At 45.0% G+C, this 22,983-nt stretch overlaps 1 protein-coding gene across 7 annotated transcripts in view; it reads right to left on the bottom strand.

Moving 5' to 3' along the window:
• Positions 1-16,460, bottom strand: part of CADM1 (cell adhesion molecule 1) — a 335,225-nt gene extending 318,765 nt beyond the window's left edge. For all 7 annotated transcript variants that reach the window (XM_046016663.1, XM_046016660.1, XM_046016661.1 and 4 more), the window contains exon 1: positions 16,308-16,460. In XM_046016663.1, coding sequence (XP_045872619.1) covers positions 16,308-16,443 — 136 coding nt within the window. In that variant the 5' untranslated portion in view covers positions 16,444-16,460. The remainder of the gene's footprint in view (positions 1-16,307) is intronic.
• Between the last annotated feature and the right edge of the window lie 6,523 nt (positions 16,461-22,983).

Below are 22,983 nucleotides of genomic sequence, written 5' to 3'. Positions count from 1 at the left end.
TTTCATGAGTAATACCAATCATATACTATACGTTAACGCACTGACAAAATTTATATGTCAAAGATATCATTTTTCTTGAATATTGCTATCAAACCATTTACTTGACAGTAGGTCATGCTGATAAAAATATATTTACCAAGATTTATGGTGGAAAGGAAAGGTTTAATGACCGCAACTTGTGGGATTCCTGAGAAAGCAGTCCCTGAGAAAATGTCTACCCAGAAAGGGGGGGAGGGATGGCAGCCGGTAGAAATCAAGGCACATACGTGAATCCACACAAAACTCAACTAATTGCAATAATCCACCCACATTTGCCTCGGAAATGCAAGCTATGTGACCGAAGAACAAAACGGAGCAATAGAGCTACAAGGGAAGCATCGATAAAATGCTGTGATCCTCCATAATTCAAAGCATTTAAAACACCCAACACAGACGAGGCTAGGTGCATGCCTTAGGCAGGGAGAAGTCTAAACTGATAGCTGTGAATATGAAGGAATGCTTTAGAAATAGGCCATAAAATACAAGTTATGATAGGTCCTCCCCCCCCCCCCCAATACTGTCAGGAAGTGAGAGTTATTGAACAGGGATCGCTTATGACAGTGAGAAAAAAGGCTGGCCACCCCCTCCCCCTAAAGACGCCTTTACAAGGTCACAGATACATCAGTGTCATAAATGCATTTTAAAAATATTACAGCAATAAACTCCGGTTAGAGTGGGTTCCACCTCTACGTTCACAGGAAAGAACCAACTCCAAACCTCTCCTAAATTAAAAGGTAAAGGTAGCAAACCCTCTTGGAGATCTCTCCCGTCATCCCCATCAGCCCCACAGGAAACGTGTTTGAGACTAGATCCCCCATAGGCAAATGAGCTTAATTTTGCCACACTTTAGCACCAACTACAGACTCTCACAATCAGTGCAAGTGTCTTCAAAAGACAGACTGCCTCACCCATCTCATTTTTTTTAAACGCGGCAACAAGCCATTTCTCTCGTTTGATCCGACTACAGAGATCTATTTTTTGATCCTGTAGCCACTGACTCCACATACATCTTTATTACTGTACAAGAAGAACTGTTACCCTGAGGTTTAAATTTCCCTAAGTTCACCATGCCTCTTCTGAGAATACATCTCCGTTTTAAGACAAGACTCTCGGGAAAACGGAGGAGGGGGCAGAGGGCCTCAGAGAGAAAATTCTGGGTGTGTTGTCTCAACTACAAAGTGCCAACGCGACATGACAAGGACTCAAAGTCCAGCCATCCCTGGACTGCAAAGAGATTAAATAAATGGAAAGAGGTTCCCTTCTCTGGGCTGGTCGTCTAAATCTCTCCAATGATTGCCCGATAACCAAGTATGAGCAAACACGCTCGGCTCAGTCCTTCAGGCTATGAAGAAGTCAAGCACGTTGACAGCTCTCCACCCATTGTGAGAGAACAAACAACTTCTATTAAGAATTCTCATTCTAAACACTGATAATAAGACAACTCATAAGTGAAATTCCATGAACACAAAGGACTCGTGCAAATCATATACCCGCCACCACCAGTATTCACAACAAAGCAAAAGAGACAGGCTGGGCACATATTGGAAATCAGATAGTATAAGAAGAGCGAGTAAATAAAAAATTTTGGCCAGAGAGTGGACTGTTTCTTTTGGTGGAAACAACTGGACAAATATACAGAAAGAACTTGGGGCATTTCGAGAAGCGAACAGGAAAGGAAGAAGCTAAGTCAGAAGAAAGGCACAAAGCAAAGGCACCTACCCAGGGTGCCTGGGTGGTGTGGTTGCTTAAATGTCCAACTCTTGGTTTCAGCTCAGGTTGTGATCTCAGGGTTCTGGGACTGAGCCCTGCATCAGGCTCCATGGAGAGTCTGTTTGAGATTCTCTCTCTCCCTCTGCCTCTGTCCCTCCTGCGCGTGCTCTCTCTCTCTCAAATAAAGAAATAAAATCTGTTTTTTAAAATATTTTATTTATTTATTTGACAGAGAGAGAGAGAGATCACAAGTAGGCAGAGAGTCAGGCAGAGAGAGAGGGGGGAAGCAGGCTCCCCACTGAGCAGAGAGCCCGATGCAGGGCTCGATCCCAGGACCCTGAGATCATGACCCGAGCCGAAGGCAGAGGCCTTAACTCACTGAGCCACCCAGGTGCCCCAGAAATAAAATCTTTAAAGAAAAAAAAAAAAAAAAAAGGTACCTAGCCAACCAGAGAGTTAATGGTACAATTCCTTAAGAAATTGGTCCTTGAAGAGGATCCCAAAAGTCATGTCGGAATCGGACATATCAGGAGGAAGGGGGACCGTATTAAAAAAACAGAAAGGCCTGAGAGAGCATGGCATATCCGAGGCACGTTTACTTCGGTAAAGCAAAGCACGCGGTGGGTAGCACCTACAGCTAGTCCGAAGAAAAAGAACACGGTGCATGTGACTGGCACGAAATGAGTGGGAGAAGAAGACAGAAGGTGATGAGGGGCACTGTAGGCTACGTTGAAAGAGTGTCAGCGTTGTCCTCAAGACGCCAAGAAGACATTTAAAGACGGTAAGCATGAAAGTGACAATCGAATGTATTTTACAAATACCAGCGTTAGGGATGCATTATAAGGGATAAGACTAGGCGTAAATGGACCAATTAAGGGGCATTTCTATCAGTGTGAAACTCCTTTCCTCACTATAAAATGAGGATAAGGATACACTGAGGCAGAGATCGTGAAACAGAGTGAATGCGAGAGACAAGCAAGACCTAGTAAGTCACAGAGAGTGTAGGATGAGGAAGTACTCTAAGATGTCTCTCAGACTGATTTACTGCATGGGGTAGATGGTGGAACACTTCCTTATGATAGGAAACACAGGACAGAGGGAGGTTTGGGGAAGAGAGATGCTAGGCTCAGCGTCAGATATCCTGAATTTCAGAAAAATAGAGCGAAGTGTTTAGAAGCCCAGGTGTTGAAGACACACCTGAATCTGCCACTGATTCCTTATGCCTCTTAGACAAGGGGACTATGATCCTGTTCCCTCATCTGTAAAATGTGGGAAGAGAGGTCACTACTCACACGGTGACAATGGGGATTATATGAGATTATGAAAACCCGAAAGGAATGATAGTTGCTGCTTGTCATTAATATTTTTGAGCTAACTGTGGAACCCCTAGACTGAGATGTCCAGTAGGCAGTTTTAGAACATGGTCTCACGTTTGGATGCAAAAGGCAGTGTACTTTACAGTAAGTAAAAGCACACCACAACTTGGCGGGGGGGGGGGGGGTTGGGAAGAATGGGGGCATTGAGGCTTGAGATACAGATTTGCCAATTTGCAGGATGAAAAGAGGAGTCAAGAAAGACTGATGAGGAGCAGGGCAAGCCATGGTTATTAAACATCACAGACATACACTGCATTCTATGGAAAGGGGCATTCCCTATTTTGCTGCAAGTAACTCGGTGAATTAAGTGTAAAAAACAGATACAGAATTCTTCCAACAGCCCACAGAGAACTATTACCCTGAAAGGAAGAAATGAAAGAGGCATGAAGATGACATGAAGATAATAAGAAAAAATTGGCTTCTAAGTAAAATAAAGCCAACTGGGGGAAAACCATCAAAATAAATATGAGACCAGAGGATTTCCCAAACAGGGGGAAGGGGTATAGGCAGATGTTAACATAGTTTGTAGAAAAGTATTAAAACAAAGAAAAAAAAGTTAAAAAACAAAAAACAAAAAACTACCAGTATTTTTCCAAAAGAAAAACCAGGAAGGCTCTATGAGGAAGGAATGAAACTGGCTCCTATAGGAAGGTAGATAGGAATGTGCCAGAAAACACAGATAAGGGAGTAAGACCACTTTATTTATCTATTTATTTATTAAAGATTTTATTTATTTATTTGACAGAGAGAGATCACAAGTAGGCAGAGAGGCAGTGGGGTAAACGGGCTCCGGGCTGAGCAGAGAACCCTATGCAGGGCTTGATCCCAAGACCCTGAGATTATGACCCTGAGTCGAAGGCAGAGGCTTAACCCACTGAGCCACCCAGGCACCCCTAAAACTATGTTATATAGTTTTGGCTTTTAAGCCATATTAATGATTTACATGTTCAAAATATATAATTAAATCAAGAAGTGAAGGAAAAAAATCTAAAACTGAATATAAACAGAAACAAATGATCTTAACTATGTATTTATATAGCTAATCGATCACACACACAGAAAAGGAACTAACTTGTGAACTTGTAAACACAGTACTCTATCTATCCTCCATGGGAATCTATTTAAAAGGCCAAAAGAGGGGTGCCTGGGTGGCTCAGTCAGTTAAGTGTTTGCCTTCAGCTTGGGTCATGGTCCAAGGGCCCTGGGATCGAGCCCCATAATCCCACATTGGACTCCTTGCTCAGCAGGGAGCCTGTTTCTCCCTCTCCTGCTCATGCTCTCTCTCTCTGTCTTACAAATAAATAAATAAAGCCTTAAGAAAAAAAAAAAAGGTTTAAAGGCAAAAAGATAGACAAAAAGTCTCAAACTTTATTTGGTAGGTTTGTTGTCTACACTGGTCTTGGTAGAATAATTTCAAAAATTTTTTGTATTTAATTATAAGACATTGGCATGGCTGGGAACCAAGGTTCTCACCATGGGAAAAGAAAGATACAAACAAGGAACAGAGACGGAGGAAAGAACATTGGGGTATTAGACTAGAATTGATATATATAGAGAGAGACATAGATAATTTATATAATTATATATATTTATATATAATTTATATATTTATATAATTATATATATAACATATAATGTCTATGTATAAAGTTATATATAAATATGTACAAAATATTTAATAATTTAATATTTATGTTAAAATTATAATATATAAAATATGGAACTAAATATGTAAATTTATTATACTTATATATCCTAGTTCGGTCTGCTGATACAAGTCAATAGCAAAGAGCATACTTCCTTGTTATCTAAATGTCGCTCGTCCACTGGAAGGAGTCAGGAATCAGGACCCTGATTCCAGGTCTGGGGCAGGGAAAATACAACATGAGAGCAGACATCTTCTTACAATAGAAAATAAGAAAGCACTTAAAAATTAGAGAAGATAGATCAAAAGGAAGCAAGAGCCAGACCAAGGGGTTCCCACTGGCCAAATGTGACGTGATGAAATACAGTACACTGATTTTTTTTTTTTTTTAAATCTCTGAGTCCATTGTGATTTTCAAAAAAGAGGAGAGGAGGGGGAAGGGTAAATCCTTCTTTACACAAGAGCGCTCCTACCCAGTGTAGAGAAATGATGGAATTAGAAAAATCACTATTTTGTAGCCACCGGGTGTAATACTCGATTCAGACAAGGTTTATCAATGCTGCCAAAACCACTACGTGAAGAGTTTTTAGGGAACAGGATGTTCAGTCTCAAAACAGCCCGCAGATTACTGATTAATTACAAAGGGACAAAAATGGAGAACTCTGTAAATCCACCGAAACTAAGTAACTGAACTTTTATCGTCAACCAAGGGATCAAATGTACCATCACTACTACTGGGACAGACTGAGGTGAGACTATCAGAAAGTGACGACAACAGCTATGCAGCGCTCCTGACTGTGACTGTAACCTGAATCAGACAGTGGGGAAATGACCAATCTGCGGGACTGTGGGACATGCTCCAAAACATCGCTCTAGACTTAACAAAACATCAGAGACACCCCCGACTACTTTAAAAAGGGAGGGAGGAAGATGGAGGGCAAAGGAATGCTTCTAGATTAAAAAAAAAAAAAAAAGAGGGATGTGAAAACCAAATCCAGCGCATGATCTCCTCCTCTCCGATAGATTCTGGATCAGGGAGGACAAAGAAACACATGTAAAGAACATCAGTGGAACAACCGGGGAGATTTGAATACGGACTAGATACTAGATAATATCACTGAATCAGTGTTACATTTCTGGAATGCAATAATGGCACCGAGGTTATGCAGGAAAATGTCCTTATTACTCAGGAGTTGGAGCTACGTGTCTCGAACGACTCAAGGGCAAAGTGCCACCATGCCCACAACTTGCTTTCACGTGGTTCAAGGAAAAGAAAAGGAAAAAAGGTATGTGAGTATACACGACTTAGAGAGCTAGATAAGGCAAATGGATAAAACGTTAACACTTGATGAATCAAGGGAAGGGGTTTACAAACATTCATGATCCTCATCTTTTAACTTTCCTGTGGTTTTAAAATTTTTCTAAAATAAAAGTTAAGAAGAAATAGTACTACAACCTTCTGGACGACAGAGCCCAACCTACTCAACTACGAATGTGCCTAATTCAATGCCTGGTATACAAGCAGATACTCAATTTAAAAATAAATTTTTTTTAATTCTCATTTTTTACCAGATGCCTTATGGGTTAGTTACAGAAAATATCAAGTTCTTGATATAAATAGAGTACATAAAATATAAGAGGTTGAGTAAAATAATAAAGTCCTGTCTGTGTTTTAAAGCTCTCAAATTTGAGGTTATAATCACTGCTAGTTTCTCCAAGGAGAAGGAGGATTCCATTTACTTCCAAAGAACGTTTGATTCCAAGTGGGATCTTATGGCCACTTTGTTCTCCAGTCTCAGCTTAAATAAAGAGAGCTGAGTACATCCTGAATTAATCCTTCTAGCATAGCATTTCTCAGTATTCCCAAACATGATCACAGCAGCACTCATAGGCAGAGCCATAGCCCCTATCCGTAACGAGTGGCTGTTTTCCTAAGAGCCTATGTATAAAATACTTTCTTCTCGAGTACGTTCATACACACCATCTTTTTTTTTTTTTAACACCCTGTAAGGTAGGTTGTTTTTGCTCTTTTTTTTTAAGATTTTATTTATTTATTTGACAGATAGAGATCACAAGTAGGCAGAGAGGCAGGCAGAGAGAGAGAGAGGAGGAAGCAGGCTCCCCGCTGAGCAGAGAGCTGGACGTGGGGCTTGATCCCAAGACCCTGGGATCATGACCTGAGCCAAAGGCAGAGGCTTTAACCCACTGAGCCACCCAGGTGCCCCTGTTTTTGCTCTTTTTAACTCAAGAGTGAAGCACTAGGCTTTACTATTCTGTAACCTAAACTGGGTATTCCGCTTGCCAACCTGGACCAGAGATGGAAGAGATTTGCTTCAGAAAAGGGAACGGAACAGCCACTAACATTCATGTGATTGCTAACAAAACTCAAAGAAAGGAGACAGAGGTCTCTTCACAAGGATGTGTGCTCACAAGATATGCACAAGGAAAAGTGAAGTTCAGTGTCATTTAAGCTAATCTGTACTTGAAACTTTTAAGAGATAAAACCATTTGACCAGTAATTTAGTACTAAATGAACTTGGGGTTTTTTTCTCCCGATCTATGAAGTCTTCATTGTTTAAGTAAGGGTTTCTGCAAGAGGAATGCAGCGAGGCTCCTTTCCTATTCAGACGAGAGACTCAAGCTGATAATGTCTGTGTGGCTTGGCTTATCACAGGTAAGAGCCAAGCACATGCCACACTTGGACATACAACTTTTTCCCAAGACTGACCCCAAATACTCTGTAATAATCAAGTGTTTTCTTATCACTGAATAATGCTATATAATCCTCTACCAGCAAGCTCTGAACTTGGCAGGGGAAGGATCCCAGAGCAAAAATAAATAAAATAAGGGGAAAACGGTGGCAGATAATATTACCAGATAGAGGCTCTGAAAAGATCCTTAAGATAACAAGATTAGCAGCTAGACTGAGAAACAAAAGTTTCATTTTTTTCTTAAGCCGGTGCCAATGCGCCCCCTCTGTGAACAACAGAAATGCGACCCGTCCTGACGCCAGATGACTGAGCTTAGGCAGGCAGCACTGTCCTCGGAGACCAAGCTCTTTAAAAATCAGGCTAGTAAGGGCTTGGCCTTTAGCACACTGTCCTTCTAGCTCCCCAAGCAAGTACTTCTTAGTAACCAGACATTCTGAACATGAGCACCAAACACTCTTCTAAGGGGTAAATCTTTTGGAGCATCTTCAGAGGGGTACGTCTCATTGATGCCAAGTCAGCAGATCCCTCTCACTCTGACCCAGAACTCTGAAGTCTTCCTACTCCTGAGGGACACCCTTACTTTGCTGGCGTGTAATTTGTTAAGTCAATCACGGCATTTTCATGCTGTAGTAAGTGCCCACACGCGAAACCGTCCTACCAAACAGACCCAACACACGGTCGGCACCCCGGTGCTTAAAGTAGTCATTAAAACAAATGGCTACAACATGTGCATACTTTGGCTTACTGTAAAGAAACATACTCATGTATATACCTGTAAAGCAGAAAAAGAAAGGTCTGTGCCAGGGTATAGTTTAGATAAGCACGTGTTAGTGAGACCGAAGATGCAAAGGGAAGGTGTTTCTTCGCAAGGTGGGCAAGGAGACTCAGCAGGCCTCCACCTAGAAACCAAAACAGTCAAGTGAAAAACAGGTAAGAGAGAAGTTTCACGCAGAGACAACCGCTTTCTTCCTCAGTTCAGTAGAGAGGTCTGTCTTCCAATCCTACCAGGACCGAACTCAAAAAGTAGCAAGAAACGGGGGATAAGAAAGCAGTTGAGGAAGGAACAGCCTAAAGACAGAACCGGGTGGACTGCGAGTCGGATGCCAGATCTGAGATTAGGTTTTCTGGAAGGGCAGTGTCACGATTCTGTCCAGAAAAGAATCACAGCGCGGGCAGGTGGGCTTCCACCCAATTAGCAGAGGCTAGGGTCAGGGGAATTGCCTGGGAAGCTTCTGCTAGTAAGACATGGTTTAGAGGACGTCGAGGCTTCCAAGAATGTCGTAGAGAAACAATCAGCCCCATTTTATTTCCGTCCAAGAGTGAAAGCTAAGGAGGGAAAAAAAAAAAAAAAAAAAAAGACTCTGAATTTTAGGGCCTTGGAGACCAGGACGACGGTGGTGTCATTTGCAATAATGGAGACTTTGAGAAAAGCTGATACCTATGGCAGAAAAGACGAAAGGTTCAGTTTCTGACATGTTAACTTCTACGTTAATCCGAGCCAAGTGGCGATCTGGTACAGACAATGGGAGAGATGGGGCAGGTGAGCCCTTTGTTTGCAAGCAGGTTCCTCCCTGCCCCATCCGGGGACCTCATAATTTAATTCCAGTTTGACAATCCAGTCCAGGACTGGATAGCTTAAGAGCCTCTACCTTACCGAGGAAGACTGCCAAGAGCGAGATCCTTCTTCCAGGCATTTTTAAAAGTCCATGTCACTGGAATATCATCTTTAAACACTGAGTAGCATTTAAATATATATCACAGTGCCTTCATTTTAAGCCTATTTAACATTTCTGAATCTCTAGATCAAAATGTTGGGTCAAATACTCTATTCCAGTAAAATATCTGCTAAAAGAAAAAAGTTTCCCCACGCAGCCCACATCCCTCTTAAGATAATCACCCCATTCAAGACACCTGTCAGTCATAACAGATTTCCTTGGTGCTGCTCTCTCTCAACCCCGCTGCCAAATTGCTCTTTTGAGTAATAATAAAGGCCACACGGCACTTTTGCGGTACATGTATATAAATACCTCCAGCTCCCATTCTTCTAAGCCTAGTTCAAGGCCAACAGCACCAAGGCTTTGGAGGACCAGCACTGGAAGACCTTCAAAGAGAAACTGCCCATGAACCACAACAGCAGCTGCCGGCTAGACCCGCAATTTAAATCTCTGAAAAAGAAACTGTGGCTTCTGAAATTTAAACAAGGAGGTGCCTCTTGTAATTACAAACATTCCAGTGGGTCCCTTCCCTCCTTGATGGTTTCCAAACAAAGGCTTTTTATTTGATTTTGGTGGTGCTCCCCCACGGAGGCCTTCCTTCGTGCTTTTGCTGGTGCCGTGGCCAACTCAGAAGAGGGGCGCAGGTGGCGGGTTTTTACCTGGCCTGGAATGCCCAGATCCCTCAAAACCATCTCATGTGTAATTAGTTGTTTGGCTGGAAACCAAAAAAACTCAATGCTTCGGATTTATAGCCCACATTAAATACATTTGTGAAAGAGTCTCTTAACGCGCGCACGCGCACAAACACACACACGCCCCTTCACGTTTCACGAACCTTAGAAATGGAACCAACCTCTTTTCCCATAAACCGAAGTTCAGAAATTTAACCCTGAAGCATTCCAGCATCTCTAGCTGAAATTAAAAAAAAAAAAATCCTCTTTTAAATCAACAGGGCAAATCCAGAGAAGTAAAAATAGTAACCTTTTTTCTCTGCCTACCCACCCCGTACCCCCGGTCCTACAAAAATAAGACCCAAATACTTACAGCTTGTTGTTAGGGTTTCCCACACCAAAGAAGGCATTCTGTGATCACTTCGGTTACAGAATACGGGCTGAAATTAGCATTTAGCCAGCGTGAGACAAGAAAAGACATCTTTTTTTCTTTTAAGCCATATACTCACAGAACGCAAAGGCATTTATGCCACGGAGGCATTCAAAGATAAATACACGAATGAGGTATCTCACAGCCATCAAACTAAAATAGCCTTGCCTACAGAAGTCCTCAGATGGAGAGCATTCATTCCCAGAACAACTGGAAATGGCCAGTCTCACCATGGGTGCTTTCCATAGTGCGCCACAGTTGAGGGATTAGCAACAATTAGGGTATATTTACACAACCATATTTACACAACAATAAAACTCATCTTCTCCAATCCAAACAAAACCTTGCTCAAAATAAACCAAACCACACGAAAAGGTCTCCGGTGCAGGCAGTAATCGAAGCTCTGGCTTCTCTAGTTTCTGCTTCGGCTTTGAGCCACCATAATAAGCCTTCACCCTACCTCGGTCCAGCCGGGATGGGGCCAACGTTCTGTATTATCAGGGGAGAAAATGTACATTCAGTTCAGGATACTGTGATTGGCCGGGGTGGGGGGGGGATAGGGAACTATATATATATATGGAGCAAATGATAGGATGTCTAAGATTTGTTGAAACTCATCTGAGAAGGTGAGGAAGCGGACGAGGCCAGACTGACCACGGATGGATAATTTACGGAACTGGGCGACTGGCACACAGGGTTAATGATGGCATTCTTCCTCCTTTTGCATGTATTTGGAAATCTCCATAATAAAAATGGAAAAATAAAATATGATCAATGTTAAAAAAAGTCATCTCGCAAATCTTTTTTTTCCTTTCTTTTTTTTTTTTTGCTTAAATTACTCTCAGCTTTTTCTCTGCTTAAATGAAAAGGGACGAATAGCTAGAAAGAAAATCAAGATCTCTTCTTGTTCTTGACTAAGGATTCTTCCTTTTGGTCTTAGTTACACGGAACCCATTCCACTGTTAGTATTAATCCTTGAAAAGACAAACGAAGGGTGGAAACACCTAAAGCTGGGCCTCCTGAAGCCGAGTTGTCGCACATCTGACTTATCACAGTGACACACATCCAAGAGCTCTCCCCTATAAAGGTGCTTTGGACGACATTCATGTTGTGACTGCCAAATAAAGACCAGAGGTTTCAGAATCATTTGTCAACACCAAAGACAACCTTACCAAGAACCGGTGCTTTTATCTCAGAGGTCACTCCTCTGATCCATGGGTTTATTACCTAGAACACCAATTAATCTTGCTGTCTTCACAAGATAAACTAGGCCTAGCCAAGATATGGTGTGGCCATGATCCACATCCTCACTGGGGCAACCCTGCTGGGCGGTGGAAGAGGTTTGCTGACTCTCCATCAAGGGACCTGGTCCCCATCCAGACCATATAGCTGACTTATCCTCAGTTCCACGGTCAGCAAGCACGGTCCTTCCCTCTCCAGGTTGAAGCTGCCTCACTACAAAATAATGAGATTTCAGCAGACGATCTGTAACCTCCTTCCCCTTACAAAAATTCCACAATTATAAGAATCTCTAGTTCCTCAACAGGTAATAAGAAAAAGGAGTTTTGGTGTTAAAATGTCACATTTTCCATTACATATGTTTTGATGTGCATATGAATATTGTATTGGGTGAGTTTCGTGTATATGTACCTATATATGTACATATATGTGTGTGCCTATATACATATTTGATGAGTGCACATACTGACTGATACCATTAGGTATTTATATGGGACTAATTGCTTCCAACTCAAAGCAGCAAATTTTCAATTCTGCAACAGATGTCGCTGTGTGATTTCTCCTTTTTATGCTGGATTTTCAGTTAAAAACGCCCAGCGTAATGGTCAGTACTATTCTTCCCAAGAAAGAGATGCAGCATTTGAATCCTTAGGATTTATTTCTTACAAATTTTCTTTATAAGCTGGTAAATTTCCATTCAAATCATAGCATAGATTAGTTTGGCCCAATTTAAGAGATCTCCCACAGAAAAATAGGCCTTTTGTGCACGTACACGCGGGCACACACGCATACACACACACACCCATTTTTTAAATGTAAATTCTAAGTGGCCGATTAGGCATTAAAATGTCACATACAAAAACCCAGAGAATGAGACAGTTTCTATTCACAGCAATACTATCAATTTTTTAAAGCCTGAAAATCATTCAGCAATGCAGGCCAAGGAATTTATAAAAATTCACTTATGTCTGAGGCCAAAATGTACCAGGTGTGGGCAAAAGTCACGAATAACTCCAAGAGCACCATTAGTGATAATGAAAATTTGGGATTTCAGTTGTTGTAGCATTTCTTTAAAAATAAATAGTAAGACTAGTATTATAGTTTGCAAGATATCTTACCTATCTGACATTCTCTATCAACCACTGCTTGACACATGTCACGAAAAAGTGACATCTCTTTCCCTTCAACCAGTATGTCCTCCAATGACCATCAGTCTCAACAGGTAGCTAGCACAGTCTTCTGTTGAAATTCAGAGCTAGGAGAAAGCATTTCAAAACCTCCCTGTCAGACCCAGGAACCTGTTACCTTCTGGGCTTTTAGAGGGAGTGGAGCGAGATGAGCAGTCAGGGAGTCCAGGACCGACTCGATAAGAATATGAAGTCAGGAAGTGGGAGAGGAAGCGAAAGTGTCCTGCTTGTTGGCTTTTTCCCTGTCCCACTCCCCTTTACCAGGAGGGCCACTGGGGAAAACTGGATAAAGCATGTACAACATCCATATGAATAAAGCTCTTTGTTCCAGAGAACTGCCTGCTCTTTTATTCCCCCCTTTTGCCGTATTTGTTCATTTCAAAAGATTGCTCAATGGGCCTCTTGTTCCTCCAAAATGTCCCAGGCAAATAATGCAAGCTTGTCTCGTCACACAAGTCACTAAATGAAGCCTTGTGCGTCTCCAGTGACACACTGTAAATATAAAGTGGCATTAATGAGGGATATTTTATCAAAGCTATCACAGACGAGTGCAAGTCCCTCCTGCGGCTATTCAATTTGATGCAGGGAAAGGCAACAATAGCAGGATGGCACTTTTTGTAAAGTCCCCATCCCCGGTATACAAGCCCCAACAGGCCGAGACAAGCCAAACTCAGCCCCTGGGCTTCCCAGCACCAACACAAACCCCCACCCATCAGCCAACCTCTCTAACGCTAAAAAAACGTAAGAGAAGCAACACCGATGCATACACCTAAAACGTAACAGGCGCGATTTACGCTGAGGAGCGAGTTTCCACAACCCTGTTTCTGCTGTGTTTCATTAACATCCATTTACTCCACGCACCACAGGAGGGATGGGAGATTTTCTCCAGGGGATAGACGGATTCAGTGACAGCTGAAGACAGAACCGAGACCTAAAGCAGGATGGCCCCAGACTGCTATCCCAGCGAGCATGTAAATGAAACACGCCTAATGAAGTTAGAAGGCAACACCAACAGGTTTCTCTAACCTGACAGTGGCACCTGGAGGCCTCCGGAGAAAGCTGAACAGAAGAGGACTAAGGAAGCAAAGCCCACCCCCCCCCACCCCCGTGCCTGCCTAGAAGTCTCCTCCGGGTGCCCAGGACCTGAGGGCTAGGCCAACACCCCTGGCCCAAGCCATCACCCAAAAATGCGGAAAGGTAGAAACAGATTTAAAGGCAGTCATCTCACCCCCTCACTACAAATCAAACCCAATTACTTTCTAATTTGAACACAATCTGATAACCAGCGAACAAACAGGGATGTACACAAGAACAAGAAGCTGCTTCCATGGTAACTGGCAACAGAATTTTCTTGTAGCTTTGACATGCACGGTTGAGTTCCAGACCGCTCCTTTCTGAGTCCGCATACATCCCTCGCCGCGAAGGCAACTTCTCACCGCGAGATAGTTACAAATATAGTACTGTCGCTACTACCCGGTGCCGTCAATGAGCAGGCTTGACGGAGGAGGCATCATCTAGACCTCCTCTGTTGCCAAGCGGCATTGCACGGCTCCCATTTTTAGTCAAAAGGCAACATCCCCGACCAGTGCTGTCCACCCCCCCTTTTCTGCAGCCAATACAAGTCTATTGTTGCCTCTATTATGCGCCAGTTACCGAGCCTTTACTCACGCTCACGTTTAACTGACATTGGCGCTTTTTACAATGCAGCAGCATGAGGGATCTCTTTCAGGAACATTTTATTGAACCCATCCAGTCAGAGACATCACCCGAAATGAAGTTGTAACCACACCGGCAAAGGCTGAACCCAATTATCTCGTAACTCATAAATTAAGAATTCACAGAGGAAAAACACATAAACAACATCCGGAGACAAGCCGTGGCATGGAAGAAAAAACCCTCAGCTCTGGAACTGAGCTGCTGCCAGATTCCCACCCCTGTGCATCCCTGATACGTTCCCGAGCCGAGCTCCCTTGCAAGCCTGCTTGCGGCGGGCGGGGGGGAAGGTAGAAACCAACCCGGCATCCCCGAAATCCAAAGCTAGTACCCCCGACATCCCCATTTCCTACAGCGTGTCTCCTGCGGTGTTTACGTAACTGTGTGTCCTCTAGCGTGTAAACAAAAGGCACAGCCCAAGCGGAGAGGCGCTCGGTAGAGGCACGGTAGCCCCAGTGCTGCGCCTGCCGCGGCCGGGGGCTCCGCAGGTGGGGGCTGAGCTCTCGGTGTCCTCCGCCACTTGTTGCTCGCGGGTCCTGCAGCTCCCAGGCTGCAAGGAGGGGCTTTGCAGGCGCCAATCCCTGCTGCATCCCCTCCTGCACCTCCCGCACCACCACCCCCACCGCGGTCCCCTTGCCTCCCGGCTCCGCTCCCCACCCGGAGCCCGCAGCGGGCGACCGGGGGCGCGGGGACGCCGTGCGGCCGCGGAGCTTGGCGGTGGCGGGAAGGAGAAGCAGGGTGCAGTACGGCCAGCCTCTCGGCTGGGGAAGAGCTCCGGCTCCCTTTTGTTAGCAAAAGCAAACACTGCCCTCTTCTTTCCCGACCGCGCCAGCGCGCCCGGCACACGGGCAGCCACACAGCGTGCTTCTGCCTAGTGCACGGCGTCTTCGGGGAAGGCGCCGGGCGTGCAGAGCCGCCCCTGGACAAATTCCGAAGACAGCTCCGCACACAGGGGGCGCCCGGAGGCCCGCAGGGTGCCCGCCTGGCCGCAGAGGCCGCGAACCTCCCGCCACCACCCTCGGGCTGCCGAAAAGGACCGGCAGCCTCTAAATCCGGCGTCCCCACTCGCGGCGGAGGACGCCGTGGGGCAAACGGGCTGCGGGCTCCCGGCTCCTTCCCGCAGAGGCGGCGACAGCAACCTCCCCCCCGCGGGGCCGGGCCTGAGGAACTTTCCCTGCCTGGAGCCGAGCCCGGGAGCCCCGCAGCCGGGCGGCGGGGGGTGGAGGGGGGTGGTGCGGAGGGCCGCTACCCGGCTGGAGGGAGACACGAGGGGAGCGCTGTTCCGAGGACGGGGGCGGGGGTGGGGGAGAAAGGCAGAGCGCGGGGTAGGCAAGAGCTACCAGACAAGTCTGGGAATGTCCTGTGGATCGGTGAGCAATCACGCTGGAGGCGGCTGCTAGTCAGCCATGGGGAGGCTTGGGGGATAGAGATTTAGGGGGCCCGCTGGAGAGGTGGGGGCGAATGGACAGCCCTGGGACGGGAGGACCTGCAAGTTACGGGGACAACAACGAGTTTGGGAGGGTCCGGAAGGTTGGGGGGTCCCCTCCATCCAACCCCTTCTCCCATATTCTCGAGCCCCCGGGCCCCCCATTCTCACTCCACTCCTCACCCCGCGCCAAGCCGGGGAGAAAAGGTGTGGGTGCAGCCATCCCTAAGGGCTCCAATTCCCACCCAGATGGGCAAGGGAGAAGGGAATCACCGAACCCCCCTGCCCCTTCATCTCAGCCCTGAGTTTCCTCTCCATACTCCCTCCGACTTGGATTTAGGAAGTGGGGGAAGGTTGTCATGGAAACGTTTCCCCCTTCCACGGCTATGGCTACTGGGGTGCCTTAGGAGATTTAGAGGGCCAACCGGCCGGTGCCGACACCTACCTGTGGGGATCAGTGCCGCGGCGGAGAGGAGCAACAGCAGAAGCCGGAGTCGGAGCCCGGGAGGCGCCGCCGCCGCCGCCACCGCCGCCACCGCCGCCGCAAACTGGGATCCGCTCGGCAGCACAGCACTCGCCATGTCGGGCACCTGCCTCAGACTGGCGGCGGTGGCTTCCTCCGGAGCCCGAGCGGACAACTAATGAGATGCTAATGACATGCACTGAGGGCGGAGTCCGGACCGACCAATCACAGAGCCGCTAGCCCAACCCGGCTCTCGGAGGACTCGCCCCCTCCCCCACCCCGCCCCCTGGCGCTGGCGTTCGGCGGCGCGCCCGCGCCACCTAGGGGCGGGGCTAAGGGGAGGGGCGTATGCAAATATGTTTATGTTAAAATTCGTTTTCGCTTCCCCGGCATCAAGGAAAAAGTGTTCTCCTGGGCGCCTGACTTGTGAGGGCTCGGGCTCCAGGGGGCGGGTCTCGCTTCCCGTACACCTATATTAGGAATGTATATAGCAATCGCTATAACCGACCGACTGGAGAATCTCCCTAGGAGGAGGCTCCTCTGCCCGGTACACCGAGCGCATCTGGCCTGGAAACCACACGTTGCAAATTTCCGTCACTCGCCTTGCACCGAAGGAATAGATCTTTGGGAAACGGGGGCTGTTCGGGAGTGGAGAGTGAGAATGCAGGTCCCCGGATTGACAAAACAATCTGGGAGAAGTGCATGCGTGCTTTGCACGTCCGGCGGAGCGGGAGAGCCCGCTCAACAACCTAGCGGTAGACTTGGGCATAGTTGGGAGAAAGGAGCCCGAGTCGGGCTCTGGGATTTTCGAGTCGGTATCTTTGCGGTAGATTTTCCGGAAAGGTAGATCGGGGAGGGTCGGCTCCGGCTCCCCAGCTTGCCGAAGATCTCCCTCCTGCCCTTTATATATATGCGTATTTAATACATTTGACATATGTAATAATATATATTTACGATTACACACATTCAACAAAAAATCTTTTCTGTCAAGGCTTCGGGGTGGTGGGCGGAGGCGGGGGGGTGTGTGTGTGAAGATAGGGTCTGCCATCTTCCTCCTTCGGGGTTCAAACCTATTCCCTCCGTCTCTACGCCCCCAGTCCCTCCTAAGGCGGCTGGGGACCAACAGGTGCTCTGAGCTTTCCTTATCTCTGGGAGAGGCTCTCCCGGATGAAATGATTTGCTTCTCCGGACTCGCTCTCTCCGAAATTGCCTCTGCTTTCTTTTCAACCAGGCAGCGGGCTTTCTTGTTTGTCTGCTTTTTAATTACTTATTTTCTTCCCCTCTAGAAGATCGTATGCGCTCTGACCCTCTGTTGCTCAAGCATCAAATTGAAGGACGAGCCATATTAAGTGTAGAGGTTTATAATAATTTAAGTATTCATAGAATGCAGAACAATAAGATGTAGGAAATACAATTTGCATAATAAATATCAATATCACAACAGCTAAAACAAACCATGACAAATTATCTGTGGCTAAATGACCAAGAGATTACTGAATGTAAATTGCTGTAGTCTAGAGGAGCTGCACCGAATGACTTGCCTGGCCCTCTGTCCTCCTTTAGCTAAAAACATAAAAAATAATAAATAAATAAATACATAAATACATATTACGTATCAAAAAGGAAGTCAAGATCTGCCAACCCACCAAATGAGTTACACTTAAAAGAGCCTCCTATTATCCATAATGCATAACTAATTTCAAGACTGCCCTGTCCTCACAGCACTGGATATTCTGCTCTGTAACTACAGGCCCTGATGCATGAACTACAGGCAGATCTCCAGAAGTCAGGAAAGCTCCAGCGGACACATGGTGCTACATGAGGCAGGAAACCATCACTTGTGTGGTCACCAGGATAAGGTCCAATCTGCAAAATCCTACCTAGTCTTATCACCTCTGGAAGTACAGCTACCTGGACAGACCAAAGGCAGAGCGGAGAGTCCCGCCAAAATCAGGATTGAAAAATCTGAGGCCAAAATCAGGATTAAAAAATCTGAGGCTATGTGTATGTTGAAAGTGATGTGTAGGGACACCTGGGTGGCCCAGTCAGTTAAGCATCTGCCTTAGGCTCAGGTCATAATCCCAGGGTCCTCAGGTGAAGTCCCACATGGACATCCTTGCTCAATGGGGAGCCTTCTTCTCCCTCTGTCCCTTCCCCCTGCTTGTGTGCTCTCTCTCTCTGACAAATAAAAAAATAAAATCTTAAAAAAAAAAAGTGATGTGTAAACTATAAAGTAAGGTCCTATATGCCAGAAACTCGAGCACCTAGCTCAGTGTAATATTGGTATTTGCTATTATTATTATTATTAACCTTGCGATTGTTGTTTTTATTAAGTATTTTGCATACATAATCTCATTTAATACCTGGAACAATACCCATGGCACATACTATTATTTCCATTTTATATTTTTTAAACATAGTTAGAAAGATTAAGCAATTGCCCTGAGGTCAAAGTTTTGGTTCTTTTTTTAAAGATTTTATTTATTTCACAGACAGAGATCACAAGCAGGCAGAAAGGCAGGCAGAGTGAGAGAGAGGGAAACAGGCTCTCTGCTGAGCAGAGAGCCCGATGCAGGGCTCGATTCCAGGACCCCGGGATCATGACCTGAGCCAAAGGCAGAGGCCTTAACCCAACTGAGCCACCCAGGCACCCCAAGGTCAAAGTTTTTAAGGTGCAGACAAGTCTTGCACAATTAACCACTATGCTATACTGTGCCTCAACAAATATTTGTTAAGTGAATGAATAAACATCACATTATAATGCATGAATAATAAGCATCGGATAGCTACATTTTTAACATAAGGCAAAAACATGCCAGGAACGGAGAAACATTTTTTTAGATAACAGGATTGCATTACACTCCTAAGGAAAAAGCATTCCTTATGAGGCTGAATCTCCATGAGAGTCGAGTTAGGCCCCAAGCCTCCCACACTAGGAACACAGTATGGGGACATTGGAAGATGTGGAGTGTTTTCATCTCCCTTCATTCTCTTGGCACATCAAATGAACACCTACTCAAATTTCCAATTGGCAAAGAACAATATGGGACATTTCTGTAGGCAATGCTAATGCTGTGTGACTTACCTCACCAGAGGGATGCACATAGCTTTAGAAATTCCACCCAAAAACTGCCGCCTGCAACACAAGCTTCAGGAGTTAACATCCATGTCCCCAGTCGTGGGACATCTTTAGCCCTGGTCTGCATGGAAAGACCCCCAGCTGAAAATTTAGGATTAAGCTGTTGCTACCCCGATCCACTAGCCACGCTCCTCTCCCCCCCACTCGGTTCTTTCACACTGAAGATCTCGCCAAGCGATTTAACATATGGAACATGTGAAGAACGTATCAAATTCCCGCAGCCGCTAAGTACAAGTTATGCCTACTCTGTCTTTCTCATAGTAAAGCTCGTCATTTTCTGCTTCGTGGACCAGAACTCCTCGCCAACTACAAGTTCCAACATTTTTCCCCCTTGCTACATGGATTTAACCAATTTTGAAAGCCAGATGGTGTTTTTGCCATTTATAACTGATAATCAATTGTTTTGTGAATTTAATTTTTCAAGAAAGAACTGAAATACTTATCAGAATTACAATCTGGGGACTTCTTGTGTTAGAATAAAATTGCCAGAAGCGCCGAGAACCTAGTCCTTTCTTTTTTTTTTTTTTTTCCTCCCGGGAAAACTTTAAAGAGAGAAAGGGAGAGAGACCCTGTATTGTTTGCCTTTACTCAAACAGTGAGAAATATTGAAAAACATATAGGAAAAATAAACATGAAGGAGAGATTCATGTTTTGCTAAATTAATTAGGGAATAATCAATGAGAACTAGTAACATTTTGCTTTTAATATGCTAACTGTTTGGGTATCCATGTATAAAAAGCAATAAAGACAAATTATTAGGGAAAATAAAGCAATGCTTGGAGTCGGCATTTGCCTTGCTACTGGAGTCTTTGAGTAACCATAGGGAAGTGGTTTAATCAGTTTATGGACTGAAGGTTTTTTGTCCTCCCCAGTGGAACCCCCCCCCCACCATTCATCTGTGGAAGCCCTGCCCCTTAATGTGATAATATTTAGAGGTGGGGCCTTTGGGAGGTAATTAGGTCTAGGTGAGGTGTAGTGTGGATGGATACCATTCCGATGTTCTCAGAATCGATATCAGAGCTCTCTCTCTACACGCAGGCACTCACTGCCTGCACGCCAGGAAGGGGGGCTCTCACCAGAGCCTAACAATCGCAGCACCTTGACTTCGGACTTCCGGCCTCTAGAACTGTGAGAAAACAAATGTCAGTTATTCAAGCTGCCCAGTCTCTGGTATTTTGTTATAGCAACGGGAACAGACTACAATAATCCTTAAGCCTAAGCTTCCATTGTCAAAGGGTAAATTAAAATTATAATAAATGTCAGCTTTTAATAGAAAGTCTTCCATAAATTAAAGTAAGCTAGCAGTATGTTAGAATATTGGACTGGATAGACTCTTGGTCTATCTAGCAGGTAGCTCATCTGTACTTAGATTAACACGAAGCAGCTCATCTTCCGGGGCATCAGTCTATGAATCTTTATGAAATATAAAGCCAGCTAAATCCATACTCCTAAATGAGTAATTAACCACTTTACCCACAGGTTTATTCTTCTAGAATACTAAAGTTGACAGTAAACTTTTGCATATCGAGACTAGAATACCAGTTCAAAGGAAAGGGAAGTGGGAAAGTACTGTATGAACTACACAGAAACCGGGTCGAGCAGCAGCCCCTGTGCGGATGGAAAGGAAATTTGCCTTGGATACCAAGTCACAGTTTGTCACGATCGGATATCTAAGAATATATCTGGGTATATGTGACTGATCCAAATATATACCCTCTCTTTTAAAGATTTTATTTTTTTTTAAGATTTTATTTATGTATTTGACAGACAGAGATCACAAGTAGGCAGAGAGGCAGGCAGAGAGAGAGAGGAGGAAGCAGGCTCCCCGCTGAGCAGAGCGCCCGACGTGGGGCTCGATCCTAGGACCCCGAGATCATGACCTGAGCCAAAGGCAGAGGCTTAACCCACTGAGCCACCCAGGTACCCCAAAGATTTTATTTTTATTTTTAAGTAATCTCTACACCCAACGTGGGATTGAACCTACAACTCCCAAATCAAGAGTCTCACACTCTATCAACTGAGCCAGCTAGTCACCCCCAAATCTAATTCAATAAAAGAAAAATATATAGAGCGCACCCCAATGGGACAGTCATTGTTAAGTCCTGGGAATAAAAGATGTATGAGAAACTCCCTACTGGGAGCACCTGGGTGGCTCATTCAGTTAAGCATCTAACTCTTGATTTCAGCTCAGATCATGATCTTGGGATCCTGGGATTGAGCCCTACACCAGGTTCCACACTCAGTGCAGAGTCTTCTTGAGATTCTCACTTTCCCTCTATCTCTGTCCTTCCCCCTGCTCATACACATTCTCCTTCCCTTCCTCCCTCCCTCTCTAATAAACATACAGAGAGAGAGAGAGAGAAACTACCCTACTGGCAAGGAACTTGGAGTATAGTAAGGAAGGAAGACAGATGTACACCACAATTATTACATGTGATAAATGCTTTTATTATAATGTGTGCACACAACCCTGTGTGATCAGAGAAGGGAGGCTCCTAACTATCCCCAAGGGGCAAGCGTGACAATCTATATATCAGGGGAAAATTCCCACAGAAGAGTGTTCATGAACTGAGCCTTGGAAGTTGAACAAGACTCCACAGCACAGGCAGGGAAACAACTGAGCATGAGGGGAGGTGTGAATAGGGGAAAGGTCATTTGCAAGGCCCAGAAGCTTAGGAGGGCGTGGTGTATATTTGGGAAATGACAAATAAAAGAGCTGGATCACGGGTTACCAGATGAAAAGTGGTAAGAGGAGAAGCTGTGAAAAAATATACAGGAACCAGAGAGTGCCCTGATTGATATACTAAGAAGTTTCAGTTGTTGATTATAGATAATGGGAACCAACTTAACTAGTAAAAACTCATGGTCAGTTTTACATACTAGAAAGGTTATTCTAGTGGTATCATGGTAGACAAATCTTAAGATGAATCCTAGATACATACTTCTGGCCTCTGACCAGGTGCTTGGTCAAAGGTACCATTCACCCAAGACAGGTATCGGGATAGGGAACAGGACCATCAGATTGTTTACTGTTATTTGGGGGATGGGCAATGGGAAGAAGATGACAGTTTCACTTTGGAACAAGTTGGTTTTGAGATGCCTGTGAAGTATTCAACCAAGGTGTCAAGAGCATGGAGATTGAAGTTGAAACCAAGGACCTGGGGGGAAAGGGAGGGGAGGTGGGCACCTAGAGAGATTATGTGAAAGAACTTTTTAAAAAAGAGCCGGGAACCAGGCACCTACACTAACCCCTGACCCCTAACCCTAAGCCCAGTCTAAACCCTGGATCTGGCAAAGTACCTTCCTGAACACAGGATAAGAAAAACTAAGAAGCAGCCTAGTTATTTGGGAGAAGACGCCAAACATTTAAGAACCAAGAGTATTTCTGAAAGTGGGTGTGAAGGAAGAGATTAGAAAAAATAAAAGTAAGCTAGGAGTACGACTACGATAAACACCAATTATTTAGGAAATTGGTGCAGCTTGAAAAGGAGCGACATGGGGATAGGGAAAGAAGAGAAA

The sequence above is a fragment of the Meles meles genome, chromosome 8, assembly GCF_922984935.1.
Source record: "Meles meles chromosome 8, mMelMel3.1 paternal haplotype, whole genome shotgun sequence".
Lineage (NCBI taxonomy): Eukaryota > Metazoa > Chordata > Mammalia > Carnivora > Mustelidae > Meles > Meles meles.
The sequence above is the reverse complement of the archived record's forward strand: the minus strand, read 5'-3'. Positions and strand labels throughout refer to the sequence as shown.